This window comes from Podarcis liolepis (assembly GCF_965112155.1).
Source record: "Podarcis liolepis genome assembly, chromosome: 16".
NCBI lineage: Eukaryota > Metazoa > Chordata > Lepidosauria > Squamata > Lacertidae > Podarcis > Podarcis liolepis.
This window is the reverse complement of record NC_139567.1, coordinates 21,376,245-21,392,015: the sequence shown is the minus strand read 5'-3', so window position 1 is coordinate 21,392,015 and position 15,771 is coordinate 21,376,245. Positions and strand designations below refer to the sequence as shown.

Genomic DNA, 15,771 nt, shown 5'->3' with positions numbered 1-15,771 from the left:
TGACCAAACCCTCCTCCCCTCACAGCTCACCGCAAGCCCCTCCCCTCATACCTCACGCCAGCCCCCAACCCTTTTTAAAGGAAAGATGGAGGGACTTCACACAACAACTTGCTAAATCACTGTTTGAAGCACACACACACAAACACCGTTTAACAGCTTGCCCAGGCCAACTGAGCGCCATTCTACTTGCTTGCTTGCTCACCTGCTGCCTGCCATTGTCTTGCTAGAGTTAGTATGGCCACCTGTTGGTAGCCACATGAACTGCAGTGAGATGGCACCCTTACATTTCTATGTATATAGGAAGATTATACATACACACACATATTTTTTTTAGTGTTGTTGTTGTTGTTTAGTTGTTTAGTCGTGTCCGACTCTTTGTGACCCCATGGACCAGAGCACGCCAGGCACTCCTGTCTTTCACTGTCTCCCGCAGTTTGATCAGACTCATGCTGGTAGCTTCGAGAACACTGACCAACCATCTCGTCCTCTGTTGTCCCCTTCTCCTTGTGCCCTCCATCTTTCCCAACATCAGGGTCTTTTCCAGGGAGTCTTCTCTTCTCATGAGGTGGCCAAAGTATTGGAGCCTCAGCTTCAGGATCTGTCCTTCCAGTGAGCACTCAGAGCGGATTTCCTTAAGAATGGATACGTTTGATCTTCTTGCAGTCCATGGGACTCTCAAGAGTCTCCTCCAGCACCATAATTCAGAAGCATTAATTCTTCAGTGATCAGCCTTCTTTATGGTCCAGCTCTCACTTCCATACATCACTACTGGGAAAACCACAGCTTTTACTATACGGACCTATGTTGGCAAGGTGATGTTTTTTTAGTGTAGTAAGAGGAAATTCTAATAAAGCGCTAATTAGCCTTGGTGGGCCCACTACTTTGTTGTGGTCTCCCTCCTGTCTTGATCAGCCCCTGGGTGGGACTATGGCTACATGCAGCGGGATCAGGTGGTAGAACGGGCAAGAACCACTGCAAATGGCAGGCAAGTCAGCATTCAAAAACGGTCCCTTTCTGCAAGAAGAGAATTAGCTCAGCAAGGAGGGAAGTTGTGGACTTCAATTCCTGATGAGCTAGCTTTCTACTTATGTAGCATGTGTTGGGAAGGGGGACAACTTATTTTCAAAGGAACATTCAGTCATGGCAGGTCCTTCCTGCCCCCTGAGGTGGCGCAGTGAACCCTCCTACCTCAGGAGTCTACTGCATCAATTTTGCTACATGAGTAGATAGCCCCAGCACAATCTTCTGTCATTTCAGCCACAAACTTCCTTTATGCCTGCGTAGATGAACCACTGGCAAGATAAACGAAGCAAAGGCTTGCAAGGACACAGGAAGGAATCTTTTTATAGCCTTTCCCCCTCTTCCACCTTCTCCATTTTCCATTGTGTGTGACACCCTCCCCATCTGATTGTCTCTTTTCTTGTTTGCCAGCCATTGATTTCTTTCTGGGCTGCTTCTAATGGTGCTTGAAATCAACATGACTTTCTAGCCGGCGTGGTGACGGCGGTTGTTCTTTACGTCTTTGTGCCTCCCTGTCATTGCCCAAGTTGCTACAGATCGGAGATTGAGGCTTTGTTGGGCAAGAATAAATAACACACACCTCTTTTTTTGCATTCGTAAAAAATAAAAGCCCACTAACAACTCAAGAACGAATGTGGGTGCGCTACTTCTCCTAACTGGGAAACTTTTCACAAAAGGGGAATCAGATATTTTCGGATTCCAGCTCCCATCAGCCCCAGACAGCATGACACAATGGATGATGGGAGTTGTAGTCTGCAATGCATTCAGTGTGGGGGTTTTCCCTTGCACTTGACCCACAAACTGCAGTTACTGCAGAATGATGCAGCTTGGTTGCTGAAAGGAGTGAGACCCTGTAAGTATATCTGCTTGGAAAATTGCACAGCTTGCTAATTAGTTGCCAGTTGTTACTATTGGTATACAAAGTTCTTAGTGGCTTGGGACCAGTCTGCCTGCAGTACCCTCTTACCCTATATGTGCCCACCCCACCACTTCAGTCAGCACAATAGGAACAGTTACAGGTGCTGCATAATACTCATTCTACACTTGTAAGAAATTGGTCTTTTAGTGTAATGGCCCCCAAACTTTGGAATTCCCTGCCTACTGACACCAGGCAATCTCCTTTGCTGCACTCTTTTTTTGGTCCCTGCTTAACACATTTCTGTTTGTGCAAGCCTATCCAGCCACATAGGTGTCAACGTGTTTTAATCTTTCACTGCAGATTTTAATTAAATGTGAAAGTTTTAATTGTTCATAAGTGTTTTGTTTGATAACCTCAATTATTTCTTGCAAACTGCCTGGAAGTTTTTGCTACAATCAAATGTTATATACACTTTGTTAAATACATACAAATAGGTTTAGAGTCCAATAACACCTGGAGAGCCACAGTTTTCCTGTTCCTGCATTGTAAGGTGATACAGTGCAGGGATAGGGGAAAGGGGCTCTCAGGTGCTGGAGGTGCAAGAAAGGCTTCCTTGAGCACCCGGTATATGATGGGAACCAATGAGGGGAAATGCAGTTCCACTGAATACTTCCTGAGCTGTGACGGCAGGTGACACCAGACAGCCAATGCAGTGCCACAATCCTTGGTCAGCTGTCTTCCCCTAATATTGGGATAGCCATTAACAGCTATCAGATGGGAGTCGAGAGTTGAGCCACGCTCCAAAATACATCCTCAGATCCAAGAAAATCAATGGATAGCCTGGGTGTGGACAGTCCAGAACCCGAGAAAACTTCACTGCCCAGTAAGATACTCCAAACTGGAGTTCCATGGGGCACCACATGGGGCAACTAAACACAAACTTGAAGTTCCAGCAGGCCTGCTTGGTCCTGACACCTTTGTTTCAGCTTAAAGAACAGGGCTTCTGTTACAGCATCCTGTTCTTGCAGTGGCCAACCAAATGTCTGTAGGAAAGCAGCAAACACGACCTGAGTGCAAGAGCTCTCCCTTCCTGAGGCTTCCAGCAACTGTTATTCAGAAGTGCCACTGCCTCTGACTGCAGAGCATAGCCATTGTGGCTAGTAGCCATCCATAGCCTTCTCCTCCATGAATTTGCCCAATCCTCTTTTAAAGCCATCCAAGTTGGTGGCCCCTACTGCTGCCAGTGGGAGTGAGTTCCCTAGTTTAACTATGCTCTATAGCGGAGTTTCCCAAACTTGAGCCTCCAACAATACCCATCATCCCTGACCGCTGGTTCTGCTACTGCTGGAGAGCCAGGTTTGGAAAACCCTGGTCTATAGGAAGTGCTTTCTTCCTGAAATCTGTCCTGAAACTTCCAACATTCAGCTTCATTGGATGTTCCTGAGTTTTGGTGTTACAAGAGACGAGGCAAAACTTTTCCTTATCTACTTTCTCCACGCTATTCATTGTTGTTGTCGTTTAGTCGTGTCCGACTCTTCGTGACCCCATGGACCAGAGCACGCCAGGCACTTCTGTCTTCCACTGCCTCCTGGTAGCTTTGAGAACACTGTCCAACCATCTCATCCTCTGTCGTCCCCTTCTCCTTGTGCCCTCCATCTTTCCCAACATCAGGGTCTTTTCCAGGGAGTCTTCTCTTCTCATGAGGTGGCCAAAGTATTGGAGCCTCTGCTTCAGGATCTGTCCTTCCAGTGAACACTCAGGGCTGATTTCCTTGAGAATGGATAGGTTTGATCTTCTTGCAGTCCATGGGACTCTCAATGTCACACAACTCTTACTCACCTTTTCTCTAAACTAGAAAGCCCCCAAGGTCTTTTCTCATAGGCGAGCTGCTGCTCTATGCTCTATCTATCCCCTTGATCATTTTGGCTGCCCTTTTCTGAACCTTTTGCAACGGTGCCGTTTTCGAGGAGAGGAGATCAGAAGTGTACAGTGGTACCTCGGGTTACAGATGCTCCAGGTTACAGACGCTTCAGGTTACAGACTCTGCTAACCCAGAAATAGTACCTTGGGTTAAGAACTTTGCTTCAGGATGAGAACAGAAATTGTGCTGTGGCGGCGCAGCAGCAGCGGGAGGCCCCATTACCTAAAGTGGTGTCTCAGGTTAAGAACAGTTTCAGGTTAAGAACGGATCTCCGGAACGAATTAAGTTCTTAACCAGAGGTACCACTGTACACAAATAAGGCTGCACCACAAATTTGTATAATGGCATTATCATGTTGGCAGTTTTACTTTCCATTCCACTGACCAAATGATGCTGTGGTTTAACCCTGTGTCCACTGGCGGAAGCTGTTCAGTTACGGCTCTGCCCCACCTGACCCAGCCTCTACCTGCCTGTCTTCTTTTATCCAGACAGCCCCTGGGTTAGGACTGCCTCCCAGCTTCATCTTCCTTAAGTCCCATTACTGTCCTGTGGAACTCAGCAGGGAGGAAGGAGATGGGATTAAACTAGAATTAGTTGACTCTGCTTGTGATTGGCTGTGTCTCAGCCTATGATTAGGCTCCTTGCCTTCCACCCTATCACCACCACCAAGCCCCCTCTTCGGAAAATATCCATTCACACATCCCATCTCTAACAGCGGCCCCTGCGAAGCTCACAAGCACAGCAGAGGACCATAGCGAGAGCTTACCAGTAGAACTCTGAAAGCGATTATGCACACTTCTCTTCCTCCTTTAAACACACCCATTTGGATCCATTCCTTCCGTTTTCAGCCACTGCTGTCCCCACTCCAATGAAAGAGATCTAGGAGGGTCTCAATACAGTACCAAAAGGGCTTCAGTTCAAAGTGTTTCACTATGGGTCTGGATCAGACCCAGAAGGGCAGGGGAAGAGAGGAAAAGGTCAAGAAATATAGCGGGGAGTGGGGTATGAAAGCAAAGGAGGAAGGTGATAAAGGAATAAATAAGAATGGCCGTAGCTCCGTGGTGCAGCACGCGGCCCGCATACAAAAGGTCCCAGGTTCAATCCCTGGCCTCTCCAGGCAGACAGGGTGATGACCCTTGAGCTGTTGCTGGACTCCAACTCCCATCAGCCCCAGCTAGCACTGCCGAGTGTCAGCAGCGATGGGAGTTGTAGTCCTGGAGCGCCACAGCTGTCCCTACTACCCAGTCTCCTGGTGGGAAATGCCGAACTGATCTGAAACCCGGGACCGCCACTCGCTGCCAGCCCGTGTCGACAACACTGGGCTAGTACCCATGGACCATGCAGCAGCAGCTCCTGAGCTGCAAGAGGGAAAAGACGGAGGGGAGGACCGCAGGGGTAAGGAGGAAAAGACGAACCGCGTGGGGGGCAGGAGGGGGAGTGGCGGGAAGCGTGCAGCTGCCCCGCCGAGCCTCTCCGACCGCACCAGACGGACGCCGGAGGAACGCGCGGCACTGCGCACGCGCCCCTTTCGCGGAGAATTAACGCCGGCGCCCCGCCTGCTGTTTTGCATGCTGTGACATCACAGCCGCGGGGGGCGGGCCCGGGGATCCAGCGGCGGGGCTCGGGTGGGAGTTGTGTGTGTGAGAGAGCGCGCGCTCCGTTCCTCTCCCCCTTTCTCCCCGCTCTCTCTCTCTCTCGCGCGCGCTTGCGGGCGAGGGTGCACGCGCAGGCGCGCCCCCGCCGCGGCTCTCCGGCTGGCCACCCTGCTCCAGCTCAGAGCAAGCCGAGGCTGCCCAGAGAAAGGGAGGCGCCTCTCGCCGGTGCTGATGTTGCAGCGAGGAGCCGCTGCTCTCCTCCTCCTCGTCGTCGTCGTCCTTCTCCGCCCTCTTCGCCGCTCCAGCCTCCTCGGAGTGCTCTCGCCAGTCCCAATCGCGGCGATCCGACGCCGCCGCTGCCGCCGCCTCTCCTCCTCCTTCCCGCCTGCCGTGGGGTTCGCCGAAAGCTGGGATCTGCGAGACATGGAGCTTGTTTGGAGCACTTTGTTCCGCGCCGGGGCCCTCTGATCGCCGTGCGGCGGCAACAGCAGCAGGAGCAACAGCAACGTGCTCGCAGGATCCGACCGCGCTCGCTCTCTTCTTCAGTCCCAGAAAAGCCCCAAAGCCACGGGGGATCCGGCTCGGTGGCTGGCGAGAGAGGAGGGGGGAGGGAAGGAAGGAAGCGAGAGAAAGGAGGGAGAGAAAGCGGGGCAAAGCCGATCCCTGGTCGGAGGCTGTGCCGCCTCGCCGCACGAGGGGTGTCCGGAGCATCGGGAGATGACTTGTCGCCAGGATCCGGTCTAAGCAGCCCAGGAGGAGGCGGTCTTCTCCTTTCTCGCCCTCCGTGCTTGCCTCCTCGTTTCTGTGCCAGCTTTGGCCCCCGATCCCAGAGGAGACGACCGGACTGGGCTGGCCTTGGAGAGCGCAGGGGGCGATTGGCAAGCGGCTGGGTCGCCAAGGACCGCCCCAGGAAAGGAGAGCTTTGAGGGCGCGGTCTCGGCAAGCAACTTGGGGGGCGTGTGTGGCTTGATTTCCTCTGGTGGATATTGTACTCCCCCTTTAGCCCTTTCCGGGACCCGTAATTTTATTTTTTAAAGGGCCGCCCTTTTTTGGCAGCGGATCCGATTGATGCTACTAGCGTGGGGGGTTCTTCGCTTTTCGATCCGCACCTTCGGCGTCGCTTCGTCTTTGTTTGAATCGCCAACCAGGCAACCTAAGGAACTCTCTCCCCGATGGCCGGGAAACTGCAGAAGGGCTGGTTTGGGGGCTGGTGGACTACCGGAGTTTGCTTAACGGCGCTTTCCTACGTCCCAGGTGAGCGATCGTCTGAACAAGACGCTCTCTTCTTTTTCGTGCCTCTCATAAGAACGATGGTTCTCCGGTGGAGCTACCTTGGTGGAGCTACCTTCGGTCTCTGTGTGTCTCGGGATCTCTGTATAGGAGACCGAGAAAGTTGAGCTGGGCAACTGGAGGAAAGGTTTGCCTTGGTCTGGAGCAGGTGATGGTGGTGGCACGAGTATGGCGAGAGGGTGGGCAGCTGTCCTGGTGGCATGGGGAAAGAAAGGGGTATTAAAGACACTGGGCATTGGATGCCAGCGGGTGCCAGGCTGGCTCCTGCCAGCCAGTGCCTGTTTATTTTTTAAATAAAAACCCAGTCTTGGCCACCTGAGGTACTACCAGCTCCCTTCACCTGCTGGGTTTACAGGGCACGAGTGCTACCCTGGTTTTGCCAGAGCGCAGCAGTTGGGAAGGCTAGCTTGCTCCAGCACTGTGCCCTCCAACGCCCTAGGTGTGTTCTCTGGGTCCAAAGGTAGAGAATGCCGCGCTTCTTCCATCGCCCACCCTTGACAGAATACGTCTTGGTTCTGATAGATGCCCAGCCAGCAGGGTACAGATGCCCTAATATACACCCTTTTCCTGCAACTCTCTCCTTTATGCCTGACTCTTGGTAGGGAGCAGAAAAAGGGAAGGCGCTGTCTCTTGGTACGATCTTGTCTTTTTTTCTTTTTAATTTCCTGTGCCCAGCTGGGTAGCTGACCCACCTTGCCCACTCTTCCCCAACTGAAAAGAGAAAAAAACCCTCCTCTTTGTGCTTTTGTCAGCTTTGCATGCAGTGGGTTAATCCAGCTGTGGATTGAGAGGGGACACACATATCCTGAGAAGAAACAAGGTGGCTGTGCAGGATGATTCCTGGGGAAGCTGGAGACAGAGGCTTGGAGAAAAAACGGGAAGTCCAAGCCGATTGTGTGTCAGCGCCCTTAATGGAAAACCGTCTTCCAGGAGGAAATCCAAGTGTGGTTTTTGGGGGAGGTCTTGCTGGGAGGTTTATCTCTTTGGGCTGTGGAGGCAACTGGCCGCCCTGCAAGGAAGATGTGCAAGTTTGTGTATCACTGCCCCCAAGTCTGCCGTGCCCAGCTTGTCTTGCAGGGGTAGGAAGGAGCTGTGTGTGTGTGTGTGTGTGTGTGTGTGTGTGTGCGCTGCAGTGGGAGGGGTTGCCTTTTGGAGAGGGAGCACTGCAGCGGGCAATAAAAGGGGAAAGATGCTCTGGGAGGATACAGCTGCTGCTGCTACCACTGAGTGTTCAGTTCCAGAAATGTGCAGGGAAGTGAGTGCCCACAGTTTGCAAGGGGCTGGAGAACCCAGAGGGGTTTTCCTTTTGCAAGCAGCTGGGTCGCTGGAGGAAAGCTGTGGTGGGAGCCTGTTCCGAGTCCATGTTCACTGCTGGCTTTTTGGTGCCCGCCGGAGTGGCAGTTGGCAAAGAGGTCTATTGGCTTGGCTCTCTGTAGCAGTGTTGCTGCTGCTGGTACAGCAGGGGGCAGGCTGAACTGAGGCCTGAGGATGGGCGGAAGCTAAGGGGAGGGTAGGAAGTGGGATCCAGAGTCTTCAAAGCACACAGCAGTTGGTAGTGACCCCATCCTTTCTCACCTAGGACCAGCAGGGTGGCCTAACAGTATCTCATAGGAGGCAATCCCCAGGAACGAGCTGATGGAAAGGGAGTCTTTCCCTTGGAACTCCTTCCATAGAGGATTTTAAGCTGCTAGTCCCTAGTGTTCCTTGCATTGAAAGAGAGGCTGCTCTGAAAGCTGGTTTTCTTGGCCCAATCCCAGAGTTGTGGCAGGAGAAGAGGATTTGGATCATAAGTTTTAAATCTGAGGAGAGGGGGACTGGGAATGTCATGGACTTCTAAAGTGGATGTTAGTTTTCCAGAGGCAGGTGGATGATTTAGGTAGGGTTTATTTTAAAAAAAGTATTTTGAACCTCAGGACTGGAGGCCAGCAGGTGAGACACTGGTGTTGTCAGAATTTGCGTTGGGGGGGGGCTCTAACTCCATGCTCCCCAAAACTTCGGCAAATTTCTTTTGTAAACTTCAGTGAATGGAATCAAATCCATGAAGTAATCTGAGTGGGCTCTTGCTTTCCAAATATATATATCTTTATGTCTTGGTAGCTCAATAAAATACTTAACACATGCACCCACGGTTTTGAAATCTCTCTCCCTCTCTCTTTCTCTGTCTCTCTCTCCCCCCCAAACTTCCTTGCCAAGGAAAAAGAATCAATATTATGCAAGCATGCTTTCTGGGAATATTGTGTGTTTAAGAGCGGGGGTGTGGTGTGGGGAGTGTGTGATGTTTGTGTTCCAAAAGCTTTTAACTGTTGCTTCCTAGGCTCAAGAAATTGACTGAAATCTGCCTACTCAAACACATACGCATGGGTTTATCAATGCAGTAGCTGAATGGGATATCTGGGACCAGAATGCCACTTGGAATTTGAACTGCATATGTTAAATTTGAATAAAGTTCTCAGGGGTTTTCACACAGTTATTTGCAGAATCTTGAAGTGAAGGGGTTTCTGCTTGCAGATATGCATTCCGAGAGTTTGATGGGAGCAAAGTATTACAATCCACCCAGCCCATATTTAGTCATGGATGTCACTCTTAAATTCTCTTCCCAGCACCCAAATCTCCTCCTTCTTCTTTCTTTCTTTCTTTCTTTTTTTGCATTTGGACAACACCATCCACATACATGGTGCTGTAAGTTTTATATGAGGGAAAAGTCCTTGCCCCAAGGAGCCTACAGTCTAAATGTTGATAGGCGGGGGTGGGGGAGAAAGAAGAGAGAAGTGGGGAGAAGCGAAGATAACAGAGAGTGACTGTGAGCAAGTGTAGTTACTTAGGTGAGCAATTGTTTATACCTATGTGTTAGAAAGGTGTAGTTTGTATTCTGATAGTAAAATAAACCCCACTTCCTTAGGCTTTTGTTTCAGTTGTGGATGAGGACAGAATGTTTACTCCAGAGGTCTCATGTGGCTGTGCTGCAGCATCATGCTAGTCCACATTGTGCCACTTTGAGCATTCATTCATTCTGGCATGTGTCTCAGAGCACCGTAGATGCTGATGTCTGTGGCAGTTTAGCTCACAAGGGCAGTTAAGACCACATCTGGTCTCAGGAGCAGAATGATATATTTCTATGGCATTTCCTGGTTATGATATAGCAGGCTCATCTATTAGCTCCCTTCCTTGATTCTGGGGTGCGGTGGGAGGAACCCCACTTGCATTTCAAGAAAAGCCAGTGCTAGCAGCTCAGGAGAAAGAGACCTTTGCTTTGGAAACTTCCTGCAGCTGGGGTGTCCAGCAGTTAACAGTAGCGAGGAGGTGATGCTTATATGAATGTGATGAAACTTGTGGTGTGGAAATCTTGCACATTACGGAGTGGGGGGAAAGGGAGAAGAGATTTAAGAGTGCATGATTATTATTTTCAGCTCTCTCCCAGGTCAAAAGCACACTCTTTTAATTCACCTTGCTCCCCTCCCCCCTTATTTCCTGGCCTGATGCCCTGGACAGAGTGAATCTTCCTTCTCTTACCAGACGGGCTGCAATGGAATCATCAGGCTGTCTTTAAGTGTTTTCTCCGCAGTCTCTTGTTCATATGCATCCCTTCAATATGGGGATATAGATATATTACTCTCACTACTTCTCGGTTTTTCCTGCCGCACCTTATTACAATATTTGCTTTTTTCTCTTGTGCTAATAAAGGGGATCTATATATATATGCCATAAAAGTGATGGAAGATCCCCTTAAGAAAAAAAAAAAGCAGTACTGTATCCTGTTCCGTAAATGTGCCTTTAGTATGGTCGGCTCAAGTACCCATTGCGGATCTGCCTCCTGCAATCTATGATGCAACCTGCGTACTTTCCCTTCCCTTGCAGAGTTTATAGCAGGCTGTGGCACGTTTGGATGACTCGAGACGCAGGTCTGACTATTTAATACTCTGAAACATCCGGGAGTGGAGTGGGGGTGCAAGATGACAAACCACTCAGGGCTGCTGGGTGCGATGCTCTTAAAAAGAAGCTTTTAAAAAAGATGAACAGTTTTGTTACTTGCCTGTCAGGGAAATGGGTACAATGGGGGAAAGCACTGTTCATGGCACTCGGAGCAGACCAACAGTCAGTCTAAGAATGTGTGATGGTTTTGAAGATGACTGCTCCGTCTGTCTTGAGAGACAGTGGACTGTTCATAGACTCATAGACTTGCAAGGCTGGGGGGGGGACCCAAAGGTTCATCACTGCAACCCCCTGCAATGCAGAAATCACAGCAAAGTTTTTGCAATTAATTAAACTTTCCAGTCGCTTGTTACCTAAAAGATCTCCAAGTGACTTACACTGCTACTTTCTGCTGCGTGTCTGCACCTCTCCACCCCACATTACAATTGGTTTTAATGGAAGTTGCTTTGGGCCACTCTGTTAAAACCATACAATATAATAATATCACCAGTGAATATCCTGGTATAGGTGATGCACTAGGAATTTAGGAACAAGCCTGCAAAAACCAAAAAAGTCCCTGTGTTTGCAGAGATTAAAAAAGCCAGTATCATGCGCAGCAGAAAACTTCATCATCAACAGCAGTAAAATGGCAGAACAGAAGCAAAAACCAGATTCCATATATTTTAAAAAAGATGGGATTGGAGTTCCTGCTTAGGCGTTTCTCTTTGAGCCAAAAGGACCTTCTAGCTAGGATCTCCCCTGGACTGTAAGACTCAATTGACAGCTGCATTTATTTCCCCTCTCCCCTCCTCCCTCCTTTGAAGTTGGGTTTACACAACACAAGTAGAGGCTTGTGGTGAGGCCTGGGCATGAGATGTGCTGAGTAAGGGAAACAGGCTGTCTCTGCATTGTGTGCGCAGGGTTGGGGGTCTGGTGGGTCCGACTGACCCAGCAAAACAGTTAGCCTTAACCCTTGGAGCTTCAGAGCTCAGATCCAGCTCCTACGAGAACTTGCAATCTTACAGGGGAGAGTGGAATTCTTCACCCCAGTTTCCCTGGCCATCATTTTGAGGGCCTTGAAAGGAAAGGTGGCAGTTGTTTGCTGTTGGCTGCAGTTGTTATAAGCAGCACAAGGGAAATTGTCACCTCCTTGGAGCCTTGGGAAAACGCTGGACTCCAACACTAAATAAACACACTCTTTCAAGTTCCTGAACAAACCATAAGTGATTATCATCAGTAGTTAATTCAGAGAGATGCTGGACCGCAGCCCTGCCTGGAAGCAAGTGCCCTTAATTTTCAGCAAAAGAACCAGCTTTGCTTACTGACTGGTATGCGGAAAGGCACTTTGCACATGCTCAGGGTCCATCCTGTATTATTATCATTACTTCCCATGTACCAGGGCAGTGCTGAGGAAAGTAAAACAGGTTTGAGGGCTGATCCCCACCTCATGTTAATCCCTGATTAATATGCAGAGGTCAAAATAACACCAGGCCTTGTCAGTGACAGCGGTGGGGTGTGTTCCTGTCAGGGAGTCACTGGGAACTTTCAGCACTGAGCTCAGTTGGAAGATGATGGTTATTTATGTCATCCCGGTGCTGTGGCTTTTACAGCGTGGCATAAGCAGAAGGCAGGTCCCTGCCCCAACGAGTTTACAGTCTGGATGTTGACAGAGGAGGTGACATTTTAAAAGCCTGTTGGAGGAAGGTGCTGCTTCCCACAGACGTCTGGGTGGCCACCATGAGAACACAGCTGGACTAGATGAGCAATTGGCCTGATCCAACAGGTTATTCTTAAACAAATTATTCAGTAAGCGCTGGAAGTTTAACAGGGACAGGGCCCATCTGACCTCAATCGTTCCTGAGAACTGAGCCCACCATGCTGCTGGATCATAGCAGTGTTTGAAATTAGCCAGGGGCCAGGTGCATTTTGCACCAGCCTTTCAACCGCTTTGAGACCAAGTGAAGATGTCTGGGTGCCAAGATGGCACCTGACATCTCCACCATCTGGGGATCCTTGGACCTGGACTGATTTCACACACTAGGTAAAGGTAAAGGGACCCCTGACCATGAGGTTCAGTCGTGGCCGACTCTGGGGTTGCGGCACTCATCTCACTTTATTGACCGAGGGAGCCGGCGTACAGCTTCCGGGTCATGTGGCCAGCATGAGTAAGCCACTTCTGGTGAACCAGAGCAGCACACGGAAACGCCGTTTACCTTCCCGCCAGAGCGGTACCTATTTATCTATTTGCACTTTGACGTGCTTTCGAACTGCTAGGTTGGCAGGAGCAGGGGCTGAGCAACGGGAGCTCACCCCGTCATGGGGATTCGAACCACCAACCTTCTGATCGGCAAGTCCTAGGCTCTGTGGTTTAACCCACAGCGCCACCGTGTCCCAAGTGCCACTAAAGCACACTGTTTCACACACTAATGTAGAATTCTATCAGTTATAACGTATCTGCACAGTCAGAAGGAATTTCTGGAACCAAATTGCTTTTTCTGTGCAGCCTGAGCAGGAGCAGTCACCATTAAGAAAAAAAAGGTTGGAATAGGCCAATATATATGTGGACTGTCCCTGGATAAAGTAACTTTTCTTCTTTAAGTACTCAAAGTTCTTAACCCAGCTCAAGGTTGTCATCTGAACTAGCCAGATGTTTAACTGATAATCAATCACAGTCAGTCCATCATTTGAAAAATAAGGCTTTAGAGCTGTTTTGCCTCCAAATGGCAACTAGGCATTCCGTTTTGGTGACTGCAGCCTTAATTTAAGGAGCCTAGCTTATATATCTTGAGTTTCTAACACTGGTTAGGAGCCATGCATCTGAGCAATGGGGGACCACATACAGTGACTCCCCCAAAGGCCTCAGTGATTCAATGGGGATGTAAGAGATCTGGAATGGTTACTAAGGGCCGTGTAAATTAATAGAATCAGGGATGCGGGTGGCGCTGTGGTCTAAACCACTGAGCCTAGGGCTTGCTGATTAGAAGGTCGGTGGTTCGAATCTCTTCGACGGGGTGAGCTCCCGTTGCTCGGTCCCAGCTCTTGCCAACCTAGCCGTTCGAAAGCACGCCAAAGTGCAAGTAGATAAATAGGTACCACTCCAGCGGGAAGGTAAACGGCGTTTCTGTGTACTGCTCTGGTTTCACCAGAAGTGGCTTAGTCATGCTGGTCACATGACCCGGAAGCTGTCTGCGGACAAACGCCGGCGCCCTCGGCCTATAGAGCAAGATGAGCACTGCGACCCCAGAGTCGTTCGCGACTGGACTTAACTGTTGGGGTCCTTTACCTTTTTAAATTAATAGAAGAACCTTGAATCCAGCCTGATAGTATAATGGCAGCCAGGGCAAGCTTTTGAGAAGCAGTGTTAGGTGCTGGTGATAGTCTGTCCCCATCAATCGTCTTGTCTCAGCATGTTTGCAGGAGCTGGAGCCTCTGGGCAAAGCCCAAAGGTAATGATCTCCTGCGCTCCATTTGAATTTCATGAGGTTCTCTTAAGTATGATGCAGACATGATGCTAGTCCTGCCCTGAGGACTTAATGGTTAAGCAAGATGGCCAGGGCAGAGGTGAAGGGAGGTGGGACAAATAGCAGCAAGCCCAGGCCAGGCCAGCAAGGGATGATGAGCTACCAATGCAGTATGTGTAATTGGTGGGGGTTGTTACAGTCTAGGGAAGAGGGTTGGGAGGACGATTTTGGAGGGTGACTAGGATTTGGGTTGAGGGATGGAATTGGCAAAAGCTGATGCATGGTGAGAGTGGGAAGGGATGGCAATAGGAGCCAACAGAAGGTTGCCTCCAGCCAGCCCAAACTAGGTATCCCTGGGATTTGCACATATAAATTATCTGGTTCAATTTGTGTCTTTGCCAGAAGGGCTGCAGCTCAGTGATAGAGCTTCTGTGCTGCGTCCAGAAAGTCCCAGATTCAATCACGGGCATCTCCTGGTAAGACTAGGGGAGACCCCTGCACCAAAAGCCCCAGAGAATTGCCACAAGTCATTGCCACCCATGTCAAGTGAGATGGACTCAGTGCTCTGTCTGTAGTATAGAGTAGCTTCCTATGTTCTATGTTCTTAGGCAGGCATCCCCAAACTCAGCCCTCCAGCTGTTTTGGGACTACAGTTCCCATCATCCCTGACCACTGGTCCTGTTAGCTAGGGATGATGGGAGTTGTAGTCCCCAAACAGCTGGAGGGCTGAGTTTGGGGATGCCTGTTCTTAGGTAACAGATCTGGGAAGTTTGTTGACTGCTGAAACCCTAAGAACCTGTCCATCAGAGTAGGCCAGCCTTTCCCAACCTGTTGCCCCCTAGATGTTCTTGGACTACAACGTCATCATCCTTGAGTCCAACAACATTTGACAAACAGCAGGTTGAGGAAGGTTGGGGCAGCCCATGCTGACTTGGACGGGCCAATGTCCTGGCTGCACATAAAATGCTTTCATGTATTTTTGCGTGTTCATTGTCAAGAGTTATCTGCTCAGTTGGTCAATCTCCAAGTTGGCCAATGGATTTCAAACTGTATTCTGCTGAGCCTTGAGGTTCTTTGGAAGTTTGCCAGAGGTTTGCCTATGTAAAGGTCAGTAATAGGGACATATCTGTCCAAAATACAGTTTGTCACCATTATCAGTGCAGATGTAGAACAACGCGTAGGTTTTGCTCTTGGTTTAAATAGGGTGAGGTCAAGTGTAGACCAGTTTAAAAGTGGATCCATGGAGCATAAAGGCTATCCTCATCAGGGCTTCCTGTCGCCTCAATTATCAGAGGCAGAGAGTGACACTACTTCACTCGTATCCTGCTTGTGGGCTTCTCATTGTGGTACCGGGTTGGCCACTGTGAGAACAGAATGCTGGACTAGATGGGCCATTGGCCTGATCCAGCAGAGCTCATCTTAAGTTCTTATGGTGGCAGCTACTAACTTAGACTGGGGTAGATTGTAGACCCATTGAACAATTCCCCAGAATCCCCTGCAGTGAGCTAGAGATCTACAGCAGACTCCTTTGGAGTGCAGGACTCCTTTGGTAGATCAGTAGATGTAGAAAGACTATCTTAAATATAGAAAAAACTCTGTTGATATGACAACTGTGTTTTCCCTCCCCTTGCAGACTCCAAAAATACAACTAGATGCCATTGTTTATGGGATATCATTGAACATGTGTGTGTTTTGCTTCTCATGGGATTTGCTAGG

The 15,771-nt window shown here is 49.6% G+C and overlaps 1 protein-coding gene across 6 annotated transcripts in view; it reads left to right on the top strand.

Moving 5' to 3' along the window:
• Positions 1 to 5,392: 5,392 nt before the first annotated feature.
• Positions 5,393 to 15,771, top strand: part of NECTIN1 (nectin cell adhesion molecule 1) — a 193,614-nt gene continuing 183,235 nt past the window's right edge. For 3 of the 6 annotated variants that reach the window (XM_083481067.1, XM_083481070.1, XM_083481071.1), the window contains exon 1: positions 5,548 to 6,649. In XM_083481067.1, coding sequence (XP_083337193.1) covers positions 6,568 to 6,649 — 82 coding nt within the window. In that variant the 5' untranslated portion in view covers positions 5,548 to 6,567. Of the gene's footprint in view, positions 6,650 to 15,771 lie in introns of all 6 variants that reach the window. The other 3 variants (XM_083481068.1, XM_083481072.1, XM_083481069.1) reach the window with 3 other exon arrangements.